The 19582-nt window shown below is 55.3% G+C and overlaps 1 protein-coding gene across 2 annotated transcripts in view; it reads left to right on the plus strand.

Moving 5' to 3' along the window:
- Positions 1-19582, plus strand: part of MCF2L (MCF.2 cell line derived transforming sequence-like) — a 130548-nt gene that overhangs the window by 101141 nt on the left and 9825 nt on the right. For both annotated transcript variants that reach the window (XM_011933916.1, XM_011933917.1), the window contains exons 8-21: positions 399-523; positions 2580-2694; positions 7819-7938; positions 8370-8561; positions 9262-9453; positions 10333-10492; positions 11439-11512; positions 11740-11813; positions 14221-14287; positions 15185-15300; positions 16768-16837; positions 17715-17807; positions 17909-18001; positions 18798-18923. In XM_011933916.1, coding sequence (XP_011789306.1) covers positions 399-523; positions 2580-2694; positions 7819-7938; positions 8370-8561; positions 9262-9453; positions 10333-10492; positions 11439-11512; positions 11740-11813; positions 14221-14287; positions 15185-15300; positions 16768-16837; positions 17715-17807; positions 17909-18001; positions 18798-18923 — 1617 coding nt within the window. The remainder of the gene's footprint in view (positions 1-398; positions 524-2579; positions 2695-7818; positions 7939-8369; positions 8562-9261; positions 9454-10332; positions 10493-11438; positions 11513-11739; positions 11814-14220; positions 14288-15184; positions 15301-16767; positions 16838-17714; positions 17808-17908; positions 18002-18797; positions 18924-19582) is intronic.

The raw sequence follows: 19582 nt of genomic DNA on the forward strand, positions 1-19582 counted from the left end.
GGTCTCCTGGTCTCCGGGTCTCCTGGTCTCCGGGTCTCCGGGTCTCCGGGTCTCCTGGTCTCCTGGTCGCCTGGTCACCTGGTCTCCGGGTCTCCGGGTCTCCTGGTCTCCTGGTCGCCTGGTGTCTCTGGGTCTCCAGTGACTCTCACCATAACCCATTGCCCTGAGTGACCTGTAACGGCAACTCTGCCCAGGGGCACACAGGAGTGAGGGAGTCCCCCACATCGGCCTGCCCTGCCTGCACGACCCCACAGAAGAGACTGGGAAGACTCGGGGGTTGGGGGTTGACCCCTCCTCAGTCCCCACCCCCTCAAGAGCAAGGCCCCACAAGGCCTCACCACTGGCCTGCGCTGAGTGCCTGGATGGGGCCGTGGTGCAAGGCTGCGTTCTCTCCACAGGAGGATTTGAGGCTGGCACTGAAAGAGGGGCACAGCGTTCTGGAGAGCCTCGGGGAGCTGCAGGCTGAGGGCTCAGAGCCCGGCGTGAACCAGGACCAGCTCGACAACCAGGCCACCGTGCAGAGGTGAGGCCCGGCCGCCTTACTGCCCTTGTCCTGTCTGAGTCCAGGGAAGGATCCTCTCAGGCACACAGCCTCTGCGAAAGAAAGAGGCCACGGAAATGGCAAGCAGCGCGGCAGGCAGCCCCACTCCTGGCCGGGGCCAGCACAGCAGCCAGCCTCCAGGCCTCTGTGTGGACCTGGCTCCTCCTGCTGAAATGCTTTTCTCCTGAACCCCACAGAAAACCGCTGTTCTAGGGACAATTTCCTAGAGCAAACGCCCTTTTGCAGGCATGAAGGAGACGTTAGGGGAAGCAGAGGCCTTAGACGTGGGGCTGCTGCGTAGCGAGCGGGGCTTCCACGGATATGGAGAAAGTTTGGGGTTCTCCTCGCTGCAGCTAGTGTTTCTTACTTTCATTGTAAAAGTGTGATTCTCATATTCCTCTCTTGGGCTTCCAGCTTTATAGCAGCACAGGGTAGGGCATTTGTGTGGTTGGCATGGTGCTCTAGGATGTCCAGAACTCCCTGAAACCCCCCCCCAACAACCCCCCAGAATCCCCGAGCCTCACCCATCCCATCCTCCCCAAGACTCCCCAAGCCTCCCCTGTCCCATCCGCGCTGGTGGGTGCTATCAGCCCTGCCTCCCAGCTGAGGAGCAGGGCCCACACAGCTGGACAGCAGCTTGTCCGGCAGGGCTGTGCAGGGCGCACCCAGGCCTAGACCGAGCTGGTCCTTTTGACTCTCAGCTGCCATTGACTCCCACACAGTGTGGCCCACACCCTGAGCTGCCTTCTGTGCCAGGGACACACCAGAGGCCCCGGGGACTGAAGGGCGCATCCTTGAGGGGCTCCTCGTAGAAGGGGTGCTGTGGTCCACGAGGCAGAGGTGGGAGCACAGCCCATGAGGGTCGGCCTTGCCCTGGCCGGTGTCGGGCACCATGTCAGCTTCCCAAAGACTCAGTTTCCTCATCTGTAAAGTGAAGCTGATCCGTGCACACACCTGGCAGGGTGGGCGTGGGGCTGACTGGGTGGTGCACAGCTGGAGTCCACCTACTCGGAGGCAGAGGTTGCAATGAGCCAAGATTGCACCACTCCACCCAGCCCAGATGATACAACCAGACCCTATCTTAAAAAATAAATTTAATGTCCGGGCGCGGTGGCTCAAGCCTGTAATCCCAGCACTTTGGGAGGCCGAGACGGGCAGATCACGAGGTCAGGAGATCGAGACCATCCTGGCTAACACGGTGAAACCCCGTCTCTACTAAAAATACAAAAACTAGCCGGGCGAGGTGGCGGGCGCCTGTAGTCTCAGCTACTCGGGAGGCTGAGGCAGGAGAATGGCATAAACCCAGGAGGCGGAGCTTGCAGTGAGCTGAGATCCGGCCACTGCACTCCAGTCCGGGCGACAGAGCGAGACTCCGCCTCAAAAAAAAATAAATAAATAAAAATAAATAAATAAATAAATTTTAAAAAAAGTTTTTGGCCAGGCGCAGTGGCTCACACCTATATCCCAGCACTTTGGGAGGCCAAGGCAGGCAGATCACGAGGTCAGGAGGTCGAGACCATCCTGGCTAACACAGTGAAACCCCATCTCTACTAAAAATACAAAAAATTAGCCAGGTGAGGTGGCGGGTAGTCCCAGCTACTCAGGAGGTTGAGGCAGGAGAGTGGTGCGAACCTGGAAGGCGGAGCTTGCAGTGAGCTGAGATCGCGCCACTGCACTCCAGCCTGGGCGACAGAGCGAGACTCCAGCTCAAAAGAAAAAAAAAGGTTTTAAATTTTTAAAAATAAAAATGAAATGAACAGACTTGGCAGTGCAGCCTCGTCGCAGTGACCTAGAGGGAGAGAAGCAGGAAGGAAAGCACACAGCCCCTGATGCTTTCTCCCAGGCCTCCCTCCCATGCTAACGCCCTGAGTGCCTGGGCCTGCAGATCCCAGGTTTGGGTGCAGGGAGTGAGTGCAGGCCAGGATCTCAGGAAGGCCCGGGGTGGAGTGAGCCTTGGGGTCGCTAGAACTCTCACTGTGCTCCACGTTGTGTGAGGCACCCTGGGCCACGCAGACGCTCGGCTCCTCCTCTTTCCCAGGCTCCTGGCCCAGCTGAACGAAACCGAGGCTGCCTTCGATGAGTTCTGGGCAAAGCATCAGCAGAAACTGGAGCAGTGCCTGCAGCTTCGGCACTTCGAGCAGGGCTTCCGGGAGGTGAGTGGCCCTGGGTGGAGCCGGCAGCTGCCCTGATGCCCATGGGGCCTCCTGTGCCTGTGCCCTGGTCCCACTGCCAGGAACTGAGCCATGCCATGCGGTTGACTTCGGCTTAATGCAGAAAAGTCTCCACTTGCCGGGTGGAGCCTGTGAGATTAAGTGGGGCTGAGCCTTGAAATGCACCATTGATGACTGCGTCATTGTATGGAAAGGTGATTGAAAATCGGCTCACTGCGATGCACTTACACCTGCATTATTCGTAAATTAGCAGGAAGCCTTTGCTCTCCCTTCATAGTCATTTGCATGCCCTTTTATTCAACATGCATGCATGATGTCCCTGCTATGTGCCAGACTGTAGGACAGTGTCACAGCCTTGAGGTGCATGTCGACAGGCCAGTGCAGCCAGACCCAGACGTTTCCTGCCTGCGGCCCCTCGTGAGAGACTCACCCGTGTCTCTCGCAGCCCACCTTTCCTCAGCCCCCAGCAACTGCTCATCTGTCCCCATGGCTGTACTTTTGCCATTTCAAGAATGTGATGTCAATGAATCCCACAGAATGTCACTCTCGGGATTGGCTTTGGTGCTCGGCACAGCTCTCTGCAGACCCCCAGGTGCCGGTGGCTCACTCATTGTGTTCCCTGGTGTGGACGCACCACAGTTCTTTCAATCATTCACCGTGGAAGGGTATCTGGGTTGTTTCTGGATTTGATTATTACAGACAAAGCTGTTACAAACATTCATGTACTGATGTTGGTGTAAATGTCAGTTCTCATAATTCTTTGGCCTAAATGCCCAGAATGTAATTGCAGGGTTATATAGTAGTTGCATGTTTTGTTTAAGGAAGTGCCAAACGGTTCTCAGCGTATGAGTGACTAGTTGCCTCCCCTTGTCCCCAGCATGTGGTGGTGTAATCATTCTTTACATTATGCTCACATCCTGATGTGTGTGCCATGGAATCTCACAGTGGTTTTCCGTCACGTTTCCCCAGTGCTGATGGCGCTAAACTAACCTTTCCGTGTGCTTATTTGCCATTCACATATCCTGTTTGGTAAAATACCTTATTTCTGTTGCCCATTTTCTAACTGGATTGTTTGGTTTTGTGTTTTTGTTTTACTGTTACATTTTGAGAATTCCTTATATACTACAGATACTAGTTCTATGTCACCTGTGTGGTTTACGAATATTTTCTCCTGGTCTGTAACTTGTCTTTTCATCCTCTTCACAGGGCGTTTCACACAGCCAAAGCATTTAATTTTGATGAACTCCAACTTGTCAATTTCTCCTTTTAAGGATTATACTTTTGGTCCTAGATTCCCAGTATATTCCGCTAAGCTTTTTTCCCCCAAAATTTCATAGGTTGAAGTCTATGACCTATTTTAAGTTAATTTTTGTATAAGGTATGAGAATTAGATCATGATTTGTTTTTCCTCTGGATGTCCGATTGCTGTAGCACCATTTGTTGAAAAGGCTCTTTCTTCCACTGGATTTCCTTTCCACCGTTGTCAAAACTCTGGGCACGTTTATGTGTTGGAACCGAACTCTCGATTCCCTCCTGGGCAGGGGTCGTCGCGAAGGATCACCGACACGAAGTTCACAGCAGAGAGTTATTTATTACTAGCGCGCTAGGGTCCCAAGCTCTAAGTTGGTCCTGGGACCCCGACTGCTTGTTACAGGCTGTTTATATATGCTAACACAAGTTCAAACACAGCTTATGGCGCGAAATTCAAACAAAGCTTAAGGCGTAAAATGATTGGGTCTAGCTATAGCCTGAGCAAGGGGTCTTGGTTTAATTGGTTAGAGCAGGACCTTATGAGGTTCTTTCCTGGAGTTGATAATTCCGGGAACTTTGAGGCAGGGTGAGACCCCTGGAATTGGCAGGGTGGGACCTCATGAGGTTGTTTCCCGGAATTGGCAGGGTGGGACCCTATCAGGGTGGAACACTATCGAGGCAGGGTGGGACCCTATCTAGGCAGGGTGGGACCCTATCTAGGGCCACCTGGTGCTAACTTTTTAGGTTTTGTAAGGCCTACTAGTTTCATATGTGGGTCTGGTCTGGAGACTCTATTCAATTACATTTATCTACACACCTGTTCCTCTGTCCATACCACAGGGTCTTAATTACTGCAAGGATATAATGTCTTGAAATCAAGTACACTCATTCTTCCCTCTTTGTTTTCTTTTTCAAAATTGTGTTAGCTTCTCGTTCTTTTGCCATTTCATGCCAATTTTAAAATTATCTTGTCTACATATACAAAAACCAATTTCTCTGGGGTTTTCATAGTAGTTGTGTTAAACCTGTATTTTGAGGAAGATCAGTGTCTTTACTGTGTTGAGTCTTCTAGTCAACAAACATGGTATTCTCAACACTTGTTTTGATTTCTTTCATCAGTGTCAAGTAGTTCTCAGCACACAAGTTCAGTACGTATTTTGTTTGACTTACCTTTAATATTTCATTTAAAGAAGTCATCACAGTATTATATTTTTAATTTTGGTATTTATGTATGCATTGCTGCATATAGAAATATGATTGATTTTTGTATATTTATCTTGTCTCCTGTGACCTTGCTGAGCACACATATTCCAGATGGTTTTTTGTAAAGTCCTTGAAATTTCCTGTAGAGACCATCATGTCATGTGCAAATAAGGACAGTTTGGTTTCTTCCTTTTTGAAGATACGCCTTTTATTCTGCCTCCCAACACCCTGCCCCACTGCATACTGCACCAGCTAGAGCTTCCACCATTTGATAAGAGTGGTGAGACTGGACATCTCTGCCTTGTCCCCAACCTTAGGGGGAAAGCGTTTAGTTTTTCACTATCAGGTGTAATGTTAGTTGTAGGATTTTTGTAGATGCTCAATAAAACTATCTGGGCCTAGAGATTTCTTTGGGAGACTTTTAAAATTATGAATTCAGTGTCCTTAATAGTTATGCAACTATTGAAACTATCTGTTTCACAATGAGATATAGTAGTGTGTTTTTCAAGGCAGTGTGTAGGGTTGTTTATAGTATTTTTTTTTTATCTTTTTGATGTCTGCAGGGTCTGTAGTGATATTCCCTGTTTCGTTTCTGATATTTGTAATTTGCATCTTCTTTCTTTTTTTCTTTGTCAATCTAGGTTGAGATGTGTCTCTCCTCATCTTTCCAAAGAACCAGTTCTTTGTTTCATTCGTTTTTTCTGTTGTTTTTCTGTTCTCAACTTAATTGATTTCTGGTCTTACCTTTATTATTTCTATGGATTGCTTTGATGGGAACTTACACTCTTTATTTGAGACTATTCCTCTTTTATAACATGCATATTTAATAAGAACACTATAAATTTCCCTCTCATCACTGATTTAGCTGTGTTCCACAAATTTTGATGTATTGTATTTTCTTTGTCATTTTTTTTTGAGACGGAGTCTCACTCTGTCGCCCAGGCTAGAGTGTAGTGGCCGGATCTCAGCTCACTGCAAGCTCCGCCTCCCGGGTTCCCGCCATTCTCCTGCCTCAGCCTCCCAAGTAGCTGGGACTACAGGCGCCCGCCACCTCGCCTGGCTAGTTTTTTGTATTTTTTAGTAGAGACGGGGTTTCACCGTGTTAGCCAGGATGGTCTCGATCTCCTGACCTCATGATCCGCCCGTCTCGGCCTCCCAAAGTGCTGGGATTACAGGCTTGAGCCACCGCGCCCGGCCTCTTTGTCATTTAGTCCAGTTTTTTTTTTTCCCCCAATTTCCTTTGGAACTTTCTCTTTGACCCATCAATTATTTAAATGTATGTTGTTTGGCTTCCAGTATTCAGAGATTTTCCTGTTGTCTTTCCATTCTTGATTTCAAGTTTGATTCATTGTGATCAGAGAACATACTCTTCTGTATGATTTCAGTTCTGTATGATTCTGTATTATTTCAGTTCTTATAAATGTGCTGAGATTTGTTTTATGGGCCAAGAATATGGTCTTTTTTTATATATGTTCCTTGCTTGAAAAGAATGTGTATTCTACTATTGTTAGGTGAACTTTTATAAATATCAGTTAGATTCTGTTGGTTGATGGTATTGAGTTCTTCTATATCCGAGCTAGTTTCTGAGAGGTGGTGCATTATCCATAACTCAGTGGCTGTGGGTAACATGGAAGGAAGTGTCAGACTTCAGCTGTGCCAGATGCAGGGGGTTCAAGGATGGACAAGAATCCTGCCTTCCTGGCCTTCAGCCCCAGGCCATCTGAACTATAATCTCCTTGGCACTGGGATGTCTACATATACACCCGTTCTCAGGATTATTTCCAATAACAAAAATTAAAATCTTTTGTATTTAAAGGAGTAAGCAGTTACATGTTTTAAAAATCAGGCCAGGCATGGTGGCTCACACCTGTAATTCCAGCACTGTGGGAGGCCAAGGCAGGTGGATCACCTGTGGTCAGGAGTTCAAGACCAACTTGGCCAACATGGTGAAACCCCATCTCTACTAAAAATGCAAAAACTAGCTGGGCGTAGTGGCTGGCCCCTGTAATCCCAGCTACTTGGGAGGTTGAGGCAGGAAAATCACTTGAACCAGAGAGGCAGAGGTTGCAGTGAGCCAAGATCACGTCATTGCACTCCAGCCTGGGCAACAAGAACAAAACTCCATCTCAATAAATAAATAAGTAAATAAATATTAAAATAAAAATCATTTATATGACACCCGTTGTCTTCCTGCCAACAGCAGAAATCGTAGATATTAGAAGTTAGTAGCAAGCTAGAAGGGACTGAGTTACATAACTCTCCACGCCCAGGATCCAGCAGGAATGCCGACAGCTCCAGCGTCCACGCTGCTGCCGCTTTCGGCTCCCAGAGCCCTTGTCCTTGCGTGATCTCATCTTCTCCTCATGCTGTTTTCAGGCGTGTGGTTGATAAACGGAGGCACACCCAGGCCGCAGAGAAACAAGTGTCCTACCAGTGGCCAGTGAGGTCACTGGTGGGTACCCAGAGGCCCCACGGTCCCCACTTGATGGGTGACCACTCGGGGCTGACTTTGCACCTGCCTGACTGTGGTCCCTGCTTCACTGATGACCACTTGGCCCGATTTTGAGTTCCGTCACTTCCCTGATCTGGAGCGGGTTCTCTCTGTTCAGGTGAGGGAGACGCTCCCCTGAGATGGGCCCTCCTCTGTTCCAGGTCAAAGCCATCTTGGACGCAGTGTGCCAGAAGGTAGCAACCTTCACGGACATTGGCAACAGTCTGGCGCATGTGGAGCACCTGCTGAGGGACCTGGCCAGCTTCGAGGAGAAATCGGGCGTAAGGCGGGGTCCCAGCTGGGGCGGCGGGAGAGTGTGAGCAGCAGCATCAAGTACTGCTCAGGAAGGCGCAGGAATGGGCCTCCCGCCAACGGAGAACGGGCCCCCACAGCCCCTAGGGGTCGTCCACTGGGGGTGGGGGCTGCTGCCTGTGCACCTCCCCTCCCGCACCCCACCCACAGCACGTGGCCCTGCCCGGCCTCCTCTGGGTCAGCTCCCTGCAGACAGGCAATGCCCTTTGCTGGGACCACCACAGCCCCCAGAAGCACTTGCCACAGAACAGCTCTGGGCATTAGGCGACATCTCAGTCATCCACAGCAGTAAACAAAGCAAGACACGCGTGTGCCCCAGGACACACATCCCGTACAGTGAGGCACCGTCTGCCTCGAACAGAAAGAGACCTGAGCTGGTGCTCTGGGTGGCCGTCTGCAGGTGGCTGTGGAGAGGGCCCGGGCCCTGTCTCTGGACGGCGAACAGCTCATCGAGAACAAGCACTACGCCGTAGACTCCATCCGCCCCAAGTGCCAGGAGCTGCGGCACCTCTGCGACCAGTTCTCTGCAGAGATCGTGAGGAGGAGGGGGCTGCTCAGCAAGTCCCTGGAGCTGCACCGCCGCCTGGAGACGGTAGGCCGAGCCGGAACTACACCCCTCTGTGAAACCAGCCTCTTCCTCCCGCCTCCACCACCGGCTGACCCTTGTCATGGGGAGGGCAGCTCCTTGGCTGGAAAATGTCCTTCCTTTCTGGTCTTGCTGGCCTAGCGGGTCTTTTTCTAGAATTCATTTGCACAGTTTGATTTTTTTTTTTTTTTTTTTTTGGCTCACTGCAACTTCTGGTTCCTGGGCTCAAGGGATCCTCCCACCTCAGCCCCCAAGTAGCTGAGACCATAGGTGCATGCCACCGTACCCAGCTAATTCTTATATTTGTGTGTGTGTGTGAGATAGAGATGGGATCTCACTATGTTGCCCAGGCTGGTCTCGAACTCCTGGGCTCAGGTGATCCTCCCACCTTCACCTCTCAAAGTTCTGGGATCACAGGCGTGAGCCACCCTGCCCAGCCCATAATGATTTCTTGAAAAGATCCAGAAGCTTAAGGCCTGGTTGATCCTACTGCCCTTTTCCTGCCTCTCCGGGCCCCGCCCTGGGTAATTCACTGGCCTCGTCCAGCACTGTGTCCCCTCGTGGTGCTTTGGACAGGGTGGCGGGAGCATGAGGAGTTGGTGGTCCGGGATCTGTTGGGAGGGCGCCCCGGCAGCGTGTGCCTGGACAGGGTGCTGCGCTCACCTTCTCATGGCGCCCTGCCCTTGGCAATGCTCTGTGTTTCCAGTCCCTGAAGTGGTGTGATGAAGGGATTTACCTGCTGGCCTCACAACCTGTGGACAAGTGCCAGTCCCAGGACGGCGCGGAGGCTGCCCTCCAGGAAATCGAGAAGTTTTTGGAGACCAGTGCGGAAAATAAGATCCAGGAGCTCAACACGATTTACAAAGAATACGAATCCATCCTCAACCAAGACCTCATGGTAATGCTGACTCGGGCTCTCCGTTTGCAGCTGACCGTCCCTAGCAGTGGGGCATTCCTCTGTGGGGAGTTTTAAAGAATCATTTAATGAATTATTTTTATTTATTTATTTTTTGAGACAGTCTCACTCTTGTCGCCCAGGCTGGAGTGCCGTGGCACGATCTTGGCTCATTGCAATCTCTGCCTCCCAGGTTCAAGTGATTCTCCTGCCTCAGCCTCCTGAGTAGCTGGGATTACAGGCATGTGCCACCACACCCGGCTAATTTTTGTATTTTTAGTAGAGACAGGGTTTCGCCATGTTGGCCAGGCTGGTCTCGAACTCCTGACCTCAGGTGATCCACCCACCTGGGCCTCACAAAGTGCTGAGATGACAGGTGTGAGCCACCACGCCCGGCCCATTTAATGAATTACTCCCAAATAACAGGCATTTGAGAGAAACACACAGTTGAGAGGTCAAGTTGAATTTTCCTTTCAACACAGAAGTTATTTCCACACCAACCCTGCGAGGTTGCCGTCCCATCTCTGCTGACAGACTTCGTGGCGTGGGCGTGTTCTTCAGGAAGGGCCTGGCCCTGGGACCTGGTGATGCCCTTGAGACCAGGCTCCTCCTAAGCCCTCCACATGCCTGGGGAAGGCCACAGGTCCCTCCCTCGCATGGAGCTGCCCTTTCCCAAGACCGGGGTCCCATCCCGTGGGTGGGCTGCATCCCCTTCACCGTCCATAGCTGCCAGGGCTGGACGCAGCCACGCTGCACTGACAGACTCAGCATGGAGAACATTTAAAGTGGGGGTTGGGCGTGCCCTGGCACATGCTGCGCATGATCGTGTATTTTTAATGACGCCAACACGTGCTAGGCGCCTTACTGAGCGTGTGGTTTCAGGAGCATGTGCGAAAGGTCTTCCAGAAGCAGGCAAGCATGGAGGAGGTGTTCCACCGCAGGCAGGCCAGCCTGAAGAAGCTGGCAGCCAGGCAGACGCGGCCCGTGCAGCCGGTGGCCCCCAGACCCGAGGCACTGGCAAAGTCGCCCTGCCCCTCCCCAGGTCTGTGTGGCTACCCTGTGCCCCAGGTGCTATGGGACCCTTGGGGGAGCCCCGGGCATTGAGAGCTTGGAACACCTGAGGCAGCCACCTGCAAAAGCTGTCTCCACACGCCTCCTCCCCTTCCACGTCCAGGCCCCAGTTCAGGGCCTGAGGGCTGGTTCCTGCCACCCCTCGCCCATGTTTATAAATGGAGTTTTGTCAGGACCCGGCCACACACATCTTGTAGGCATTGTTTGTGGCTGCTTTTCCACGAGGCTGGGAGGATTCCGTGGTCTCAGTGAAGCCCACGTGACCCAAAACTGAAAACGCAGAGTTCCCACGGAGGAACCACCTCCAGCTTTCCCAGCTCCAGCCTCTCTGCTGTCTGTCCTTTCCCGGTGCTATTGCCAAACAACGTTCCTCACACATGGCCCAGACTCTGGGCTCCCAGAGCCCTGAAGAGCCACATCCACGCACCTCAGTCCGGCCCACATTGCTGGTCCCAAACCTGCCCTCGACGCCAAGCCGGGTGCCGCTCCATTTCCCAGAGACTTTCCTGCCACCTCCGTGTCTCAAAACAAACCCTCTTCCCATCCTTGCTGGTTTCTCACACACGAACCCACGAGGCGAGCTGCCACCCCAGCTTAGTGAAAGTCAGCTGTGAATCTCAGGGGCCCTGGTTGGCCAGGCTCTTGCCTTCCTGTACTGGGTCCCAGGCGACCTTATTTTCTGCCTGTTGGGAGTTCTCCCAGGCCGGAGCCCACAGACGCTGTGTCCCCACGGGCTGTGGGAACATGGGGTGACTCAGGGCAGCGAGACCCCATGGCCCTCCCCCTTCTGACACCAGTGCCTATGGCCTCAGAGGCCGAGTCCTGCCCTCTCCCTGGGGCCTTTTCCCGCCGGGCGCACGTCCCCTCTCCAGAGGGTCAGAGGGGACTTCAGGCCCCACTCCCCTTCTTCCCAACAGGCATTCGGCGAGGCTCGGAGAACTCCAGCTCCGAGGGCGGTGCGCTGCGGAGAGGGCCCTACCGGAGGGCCAAGGTGAGGCTTGCCCATGACAACCCCGCCGTCCACACCCTCTTGCTTGGTTCACACCAGGCCTGGTTCTCCGCGTGGCCCCCTCCCAGGCGCGGCCCAGCTGCCTGGCCAGCTCCCCATCGTAGGAGCTCAGCCCTGTCCCCATACGGGAACCAGTGGGCTCTGGCCTTGAGAGTTGGCCCTTGAGGCTCTGTCCCGCCTTTCAGACCTGACACTGTTCTTCTCCCCAGAGTGAGATGAGTGAGAGCCGGCAGGGCCGCGGCTCCGCAGGGGAGGAGGAGGAGAGCCTGGCCATCCTGCGCAGGTAGGTGCGCTGCCCTTCTGGCCTCACAGGGGCCCTCCGACCGCAGCCTGAACCACCAGGCGCCATCAGGCGCTCGAGTGGACGCCTCAGATAGAAGGCTGGTGCAGAAGTCATTGTGGTTCTTACCTTTGCACCAACCGATACCCAGAGGGCCTGCCGTGGCTCGAGCGCATGTCCTGGTCCCCACCACGTGAAGCACACACATGCCGCACACGCACCACTGGGGGATTCGGGAGGGAAGAGAGGGCGATGGCTGAATGCAAGAATAAAGGGGCATCTCCACCCCAGCGAGAGCCTCCACCCTCCACTGCCATCCACAGGAGACACCACTCAAAGGCCCCAACCAGCGCCGGCCAGAGCAGCAGCCACCAGCTGCTCAGGGCTGAGTGTGGCAGGCAGTGGTGCCAGGCAGCTGGTGTGGGGGACGGCATCGTCTCCAGCCCTCCTCTTCCTCTGGGATTCGTGGACCCTCAAATTCAGGGAGTGTTGTGCAAACAAAAGCAGTTCCCTTTCTTGGCTTCCTTCGCCTTCAAGAAAGACCTCACTGGTGCAGGGCCAGGGAATGCAGGTCCCCAGAGCAAAGCTGGGAAGGAGCCAAACACCCATGAGGCACATGGGGCTCCCTCCCAGAGGCCCTCGAGGAGCAGCAGGAGGCCCCTTTGACCATCGAAACTCCAAAATCAGGAAAGAAGAAAAGGCTCTTCCTGACGTGCTGACAAGCAGGTGTCCACAGGCAGCATCCAAGTGACGCTGCAGGGTTGGGAGACGGAGCAAAATTGGGAATTACAGTAAACTGAAGTTGGTGTGAAAGCTCAGTCTGTCACTTCCGGCTTCTGATGGAAGCTGGTGAAGCAGGATGGGGGGAAGGGGGAGTTGCCAAGAAGCTTCCAGGCAGATGACTGTCCAGAGGAGGGTCCAGGCAGGCTCCATAAGATTGGACAGAGGACGGTCCAGGCAGAGGAATGTCCGCACAGAGGAGGGTCCAGGCAGGGGAGCATCCACACAGAAGAGGGTCCAGGTAGAAGGGCGTCTGCATGGAGGAGGGTCCAGGCAAAGGAACGTCCGTACGGAGGAGGGTCCAGGCAGAGGGACATCCACACGGAGGAGGATCCAGGACCAGGGGCGTCCACACGGAGGAGGGTCCAGGCCGAGGGGCATCCACACGGAGGAGGGTCCAGGCAGAGGAACGTCCACACGGAGAAGGGTCCAGGCAGAGGAGTGTCTGTACAGAGGAGGGTCTAGGCAGAGGGGCGTCCACACGGAGGAAGGTCCAGGCCGAGGGGCGTCCACACGGAGGAGGGTCCAGGCAGAGGAACGTCCACACGGAGAAGGGTCCAGGCAGAGGAGTGTCTGTACAGAGGAGGGTCCAGGCAGAGGGGCGTCCACACGGAGGAGGGTCCAGGCCGAGGAGTGTCCGTACAGAGGAGGGTCCAAGCAGAGGGGCGTCCACACAGAGGAAGGTCCAGGCAGCGGAGTGTCTGTATGGAGGAGGGTCCAGGCAGAGGGGCGTCCACACGGAGGAGCAGAAAGTGCTGGGCCCTGAAATGCAGAAGGAGACGCAGAAGGAGCGGCCCTCGGCCGGCAGTTCCCGGGTTGTGAGAGGGAGTCCTGAGCCCTCTTGCTCCCCACTCCTCTCCCCCGTGCCAAGGTGGGGGCCCCTGCGTGCCAACCGCTTGTTTTAGAATGAACTTGCTGAATAACCTCAACCCAGGACCAGCCCCCTGGCTCCAGTTTCTGTGCATCACATGAGCAGCAGGAGCCGTAGGCTGCTGAAAGATGCTCACACCAGCAACAAGACCTGCACAGCCAGCTTGTGCGCCCTCCCCTTCCGGATCCAGCGCGGCGGGTGCTGGGCCACTCCCTAGACAACCACTGCCCACCTGCTGGGTGTGAGGGTGTGGGCAGGGGGCAGCTATGGTAATGCCAGGCCCCCATCCTGGCCACACGGGCCCACACATGCCCACCACGAGGAAGGCTCAGGGAGGCCGGGCAGTAGGCGGGCGTCATCTTGGCAGAAGAGACTCGGGTGAATTCTAGGGATGGATCCTAGGGGTGGGATGACTCGCCCATGAGCATGAGGAACTGAGCTCATTTTGAGCAGGTGGTACCCAAAAGCCCAGGAGGCGGGGTGGGAAATCCCTCCTACCAGGAGTGTGTGCCAGGCCAGGGCAAGACAGTGATGGCCAGTCTGGGAACCAGGGAGGGTCCAGCCTCCGTCTGCAGGGTCTGAGGCCGAGAGCTGGGAGGGGAGCCCCAAGGAGCGTCCAGCCCATGGGCTTTGGGTTGACACCAGTCCCCTCTCGCTGGGCAGGCCATCATTCTAGGTGGCACCTGTGAGACTGCGGAGCAGACCATTCCTGCCCTCCCACTGCTAACCTTTTTTGCTCTCTACATGACCTGCCACCAGGCACGTGATGAGTGAGCTCCTAGACACAGAACGGGCCTACGTGGAGGAGCTGCTGTGCGTCCTGGAGGTGAGGCTGGACTCGGGGAGGGCCGACCACCACGTGGACTCGCCTGCACTACCTGGTGGGGCTTCCTCTGACAACTGCTGCTCGGAGCAGCGCTGCTGTCCACCAAATGCACGTGAAAGAGCGTCCACAGCAGCCTGGTCACAGCAGCCCCAGACGGGGAGCCTCTCAGGGCCTATCAGCAAGACAGGGACCAGGCAGCTCAGGGGGGTCCGCACAGGGGACCTGGCAGCTCAGGGGGGTCCGCACAGGGGACAAATGTAGTAACAAGAAAGAGGAGCTGACACACAACAGATGCACGAACCACACACAGATTGTCGCAAACACAGGCCACAGGGTGCATGCGGTTCCTGGCACAGAGCACTCCAGGGCAAGCAAAACTGGTTTGGGGTGGGAGGCAGATTAGGGGTGACCTTGGCAGTGGGCTGTTGCCTGGGTGAGCTTGATGTGAGTGGTGGTCACCTGAGTGTAGACGGATGTCTGATTCACCCAGTGTGCACAGGTGGTGATCACCTGAGTGTAGACAGTGAGTGTGCAGAGGTGGTGGTCACCTGAGTGTAGATGGGTGTCTGATTCACTGAGTGTGCACAGGTGGTAGTCACCTGAGTGTAGACAGTGAGTGTGCACAGGTGGTGGTCACCTGAGTGTAGACAGAAGATTTGCACCCTCTGTTTCAGTTACAGCTGAATCATAAAAGGTTTAAAGCAAGAAGGGTAGAACCTCCACCCCTTTCCCCCAAATGGGTGCTATTCATAATACTTTTGCTTTGGTGGATGCCTGTCCAGATAACTGTCTTAGAAATCACCTGAGAATAAAGAGGAAGGGACGGCCTGGCCCACAGATGAGCCTGTGGGTGGGCTGCAGCCCAGGACCCCTCGCTGACCTCTGCTCTCCCTGCAGGGCTATGCCGCGGAGATGGATAACCCGCTGATGGCTCACCTCCTGTCAACAGGCCTTCACAACAAGAAGGATGTTTTGTTTGGAAACATGGAGGAAATCTATCACTTCCACAACAGGTGGGCCCTTCCCCTCGACACAGGCACGCACCCATGATCTCTCGCGGCTAATGATGCTGGCTTCAGGGGGCTGGAACAGGGGGTGCAAGCCATGCCTGACTGGGAAGGGGCGCCCAAGGGGTGGACTCACAGAGGCACAGGCATGAGCGTGGGTACATGGGGCCGCCTCTGAGTGCCCACGTGGCACCGTGCCTGGTGGCTTGCGCCCAGGCAGCCGAGTTGTGAGCCACCAGCCGTGAGGAGAGGGCTCTGAGCCCCGCGAGTGCACCATTTTGTGGTGCAGGAAATGGGACCTGCCCGCCCCTCAACCCCTCCTCATCCTGCTGGGCAAGTGGAAGTTGGAACCCCCTCCCCGGTGTGTATTCAGCCCTTTGGAGGTCACGAAGGCCACAGCGCATGGCAAGTCCCGTTTTGTTCCCAAGCTTTTGAAAAGGACAGCAAACTAGGCATTCCTTACTCGTCCCGGGGACTGCTTGTCCCCCGAGTGACCCGTGGCCTCTCCAGTGCGGGTGGTCTGTCTGGCCTCTTGTCTCCACTCCTCTGAGCTGTTTGGCTGCGTTAACAGTTTTGGAGCGCTCATGGGAAGGCGTAGGGCGGGCACGCAGTGCGGAGTGCCAGGGAGGCTGCAGTGGACGGCCCCTGCTGCGTGTCCTGGAGGGAGGCCATGTGAGTGGCTCCCACGTGGCTATGTGCGTGGGGACCAGCATACCCCACTGGCCATGGGAATCGCCAGTGCTTGGGACGTGGTTCTGACACCTGCTTCTTACCCCTTCCGTGATCGTCACCTCACCTGCCACTTATGAGGAGGCAGCAGGTCCGCAGTTGACCACCAAGAAGCCTTCCACGTCCACGGAGATTGGGCAGAACCTCAGTGTCCCTTAGTATGTGTCCTCACGGCCCCCCGGGTCTCGGCCAGTCCTGCACACAGGGGTCCCCACAGCTTTAAGCTTAGTGCTCATGCTGCGAATCCGTCCCCCAGACGATTTTCCCCTCTGGCCAGACTTCCTCAGGGGACAGATACAAGTCAGAAACTGAAGGGAAACAGCCCAGGAGCCTGGGGATGGCGCTGCCGAGGGCCAGGACTGAGGGTGTGTCTGCAGAGAACCCACAGACCCACGGCCAGTTATGGGGGCGGCGCCTCCAGGGCCCTGAAGGGTCCCGTCTCTGTCTTTGCCTGTAGCCCTGTGAGCCATGTGTGTGCTGAGGGAAAAGCAGCTCTCTCCAACTTCTGTGTGCAGCCAAGGCCAGAAATATGAGGAGACTCAGCCTGGGGCTGCCTCTGCTGACGCCTGAGAGCTTGGTGCTCAGGACAGGCGTGGCTGCAGTGTCCCCAAGTCATGCGGGGCATTGTTGCCACATACACAGCAAGGCATAAAAGGCTTCTGAGAAATGATGTCTGTCCATTTGTCACCGATGCCACGTGACTCGGCCTGTCTCTCACACTACTTAAAAACCTTCCTTGTCTAGGATATTCCTCAGGGAGCTGGAAAACTACACTGACTGCCCAGAACTGGTTGGAAGATGCTTTCTGGAGAGGGTACGTGGTGCTTTGATGTATATTTTGTCACAGCTTCTCAAAATTACTGAATAACGACTTCAGATTCTACTGCAGGTTCCCATTCTAACCAACTGAAATCACAGAATGCAAATGTTTTCAATTTGGCTGAGATAAAATGATGCTCCTGTACCCCCAGAACCTCTTGTACCCCAGAACCTCCTGTACCACAGAACCTCCTGAACCTCCAGAACTTCCTGTACCACAGAACCTCCTGAACCCCCAGAACCTCTTGTACCCCAGAACCTCCTGTATCGCAGAACATCCTGTACCCCCAGAACCTCCTGTACCTCCAGAACCTCCTCTGCCCCAGAACCTCCTGTATCCCCAGAACGTCCTGTGTCCTCAGAACCTCCTGTACCCCCAGATCCTCCTGAACCCCCAGAACCTCCTGAACCCCAGAACCTCCTGTGCCCCAGAATCTCCTGAACCCCAGAACCTCCTATGCCCTTAGAAACTTCTGAGCCCTGTGCCCTGAAACCTTTTGTCCCCTAGAACCGCCTGTGCTCTGGAGGCACCAGGAGCAATTACACTTCACAATGGGGCTAGGGTCTGTTTTTTGCTAAATAACAGGTAATTTGTAAAACTGCCAGAGAAAATGCTAGAAGTTTTATTATATAAACAAATCAACAAACCACACCATAAACGTCCTTCTAAGAATGGCTGCGGTGGAACCCCGTCTCCACGCCACGCCTGTGCTCTGGGAAGTCAGCAGGGACAGGGAGCCCCATGAATGGAGGGCAGGCCCCCCAGCAGAGCCTGGGAGCCAGTGCCGGCCCTCGGAAGCTGTGAGGCGAGCAGCAGTGCCTCGCAGAGCTGGGAAGACGCTGTGTGATGTGGTGCCTGTCCCTTGGTGCAGATGGAGGATTTCCAGATCTATGAGAAGTACTGTCAGAACAAGCCCCGCTCCGAGAGCCTGTGGAGACAGTGCTCCGACTGCCCGTTCTTCCAGGTGTGTCCCCGGACCTTCCTTCGGCACGTTACCCCCTTTCCTAGCCGACTCCTGCAGAATAATGAAAATTGTGCAAACCAAAGGCTCTGGGTTGGTTCCAGGAATGCCAGAGGAAGCTGGACCACAAGCTGAGCCTGGACTCCTACCTGCTGAAGCCGGTACAGAGGATCACCAAGTACCAGCTGCTGCTCAAGGTGGGCTCCGCGGTAACCGTGGCCCGGCCTCCCCCGGCACCCGCTGGCCAGGTCTCTGTGCCACCCTGGGGCCCCGTCCCCATCACGCCCTGCCCCTCCCAGGCCAAGGGCACCTCCTCCAAGCCTGTGCTGAGGCTGGGATGGCTGGGATGCCTTTCGAGGCCCTACTGTGCGCCGCTGTTAGGGGTGCTGAGGACGCAGGAGAGCAGACGAGTCCCCGTCCCCATGGGTTTCCACACAGCCCGGCCCACACGGGATTCTGTGTGATGTGCTGACCCGTCCCTCCAGGGTGGAACCGTGCCTGGATTACCTGGCACACAGCAGGGATGTGGGGTGGCCTAGACTGGGGATTCCAGCTATGAGTTTGCCACGTGGGCCCCTCTAACCTTCAGGCAGGAAACTGCAGCTCCGTGCCTTTGGCCAGGGTTAGGGTGGCGAGAGGAAACTCCCCGGAAACTCCCCGGGGAGCAGGTGCGAGGGGTGTGCACCTGGGCATCAGGGTGGCAGGAGGGAGCTCCCCGGGGAGCAGGTGCCAAGGGTGTGCACCTGGGCATCAGGGTGGCAGGAGGGAGCTCCCCGGGGAGCAGGTGCCAAGGGTCTGCACCTGGCAGGGGCTCGGCCCCCTCTGCAGCACCGCTTAGTCTGTCCTGGCTGCAGGAGGGCGGGCAGAGCAGCTCCCTACAGACCAGGGGAGGGTGAGCAGCGTCCCTGCCTCATGCCAAGCTCCTGAGGGGTCTGTTCTGGGGGAGCCAGAGCTCTGCGTGTCCTGACGGTTACTTCACCCCATGCACCTCAGGAAATGCTGAAATACAGCAAGAACTGCGAGGGGGCTGAGGACCTGCAGGAGGCGCTGAGCTCCATCCTGGGCATCCTGAAGGCCGTGAATGACTCCATGCACCTCATTGCCATCACCGGCTATGACGTAAGACGCCCAGAGGCCCAGCCTTCCCCACCGCCTCCGCGGAACATGCCAGGCCAGCAACTTGGCAGCCTCCCTGCACACTCCCCATGCTTTGGTGTGAATGTGCAGGTCCCTAGATAAGCCCACTCCCAGGCCCCACAGCCAGGTCCACAGACCCCACTGGGCTCTCTGGGGCGTGGAGAAAATCAGGAAGCGTCCCCTGCTTGGAGGGCACACATCTCCAGCAGGAATGCAGCTCAGACCTCCCTCCTTGTCTTCTCCTGGGGAGGAGACATGGCTCGGAGCAGACGTGACATGTTTCCTGGGCTGCGATTTGCAGGCTGGTGACTTAGAGCAAGTGGCCCCGAAGGCAGATGTCACTTTCCCCACAGAGCCCCACATCAGGTCAGCTTGTTCATCTTTTGCCCCCCTTTTTATGTCCCCCCAGCCTCATTCTCAGGTTTTGCTTGTTTGTTTGTTTTAGGTAATAGAGTTAATTAATTGCAGCAATTTTTGGTTTGTGAGATAACTGAGTGTAAATCAGAGGCCCTGAGGCTTCCCCTAGTGTTGACATCCAGCATGGGTGCCACACCAGCCACACGCGGTGAACCGGCGCTGATGCTGATTAGTGACTGAGGGCTGTTCCCCTCGGAGCTCACTCTGGGTGCTGCGCGTTCTGC

The sequence above is a fragment of the Colobus angolensis genome, unplaced genomic scaffold, assembly GCF_000951035.1.
Source record: "Colobus angolensis palliatus isolate OR3802 unplaced genomic scaffold, Cang.pa_1.0 Scaffold13, whole genome shotgun sequence".
Taxonomy (NCBI): Eukaryota; Metazoa; Chordata; class Mammalia; order Primates; family Cercopithecidae; genus Colobus; species Colobus angolensis.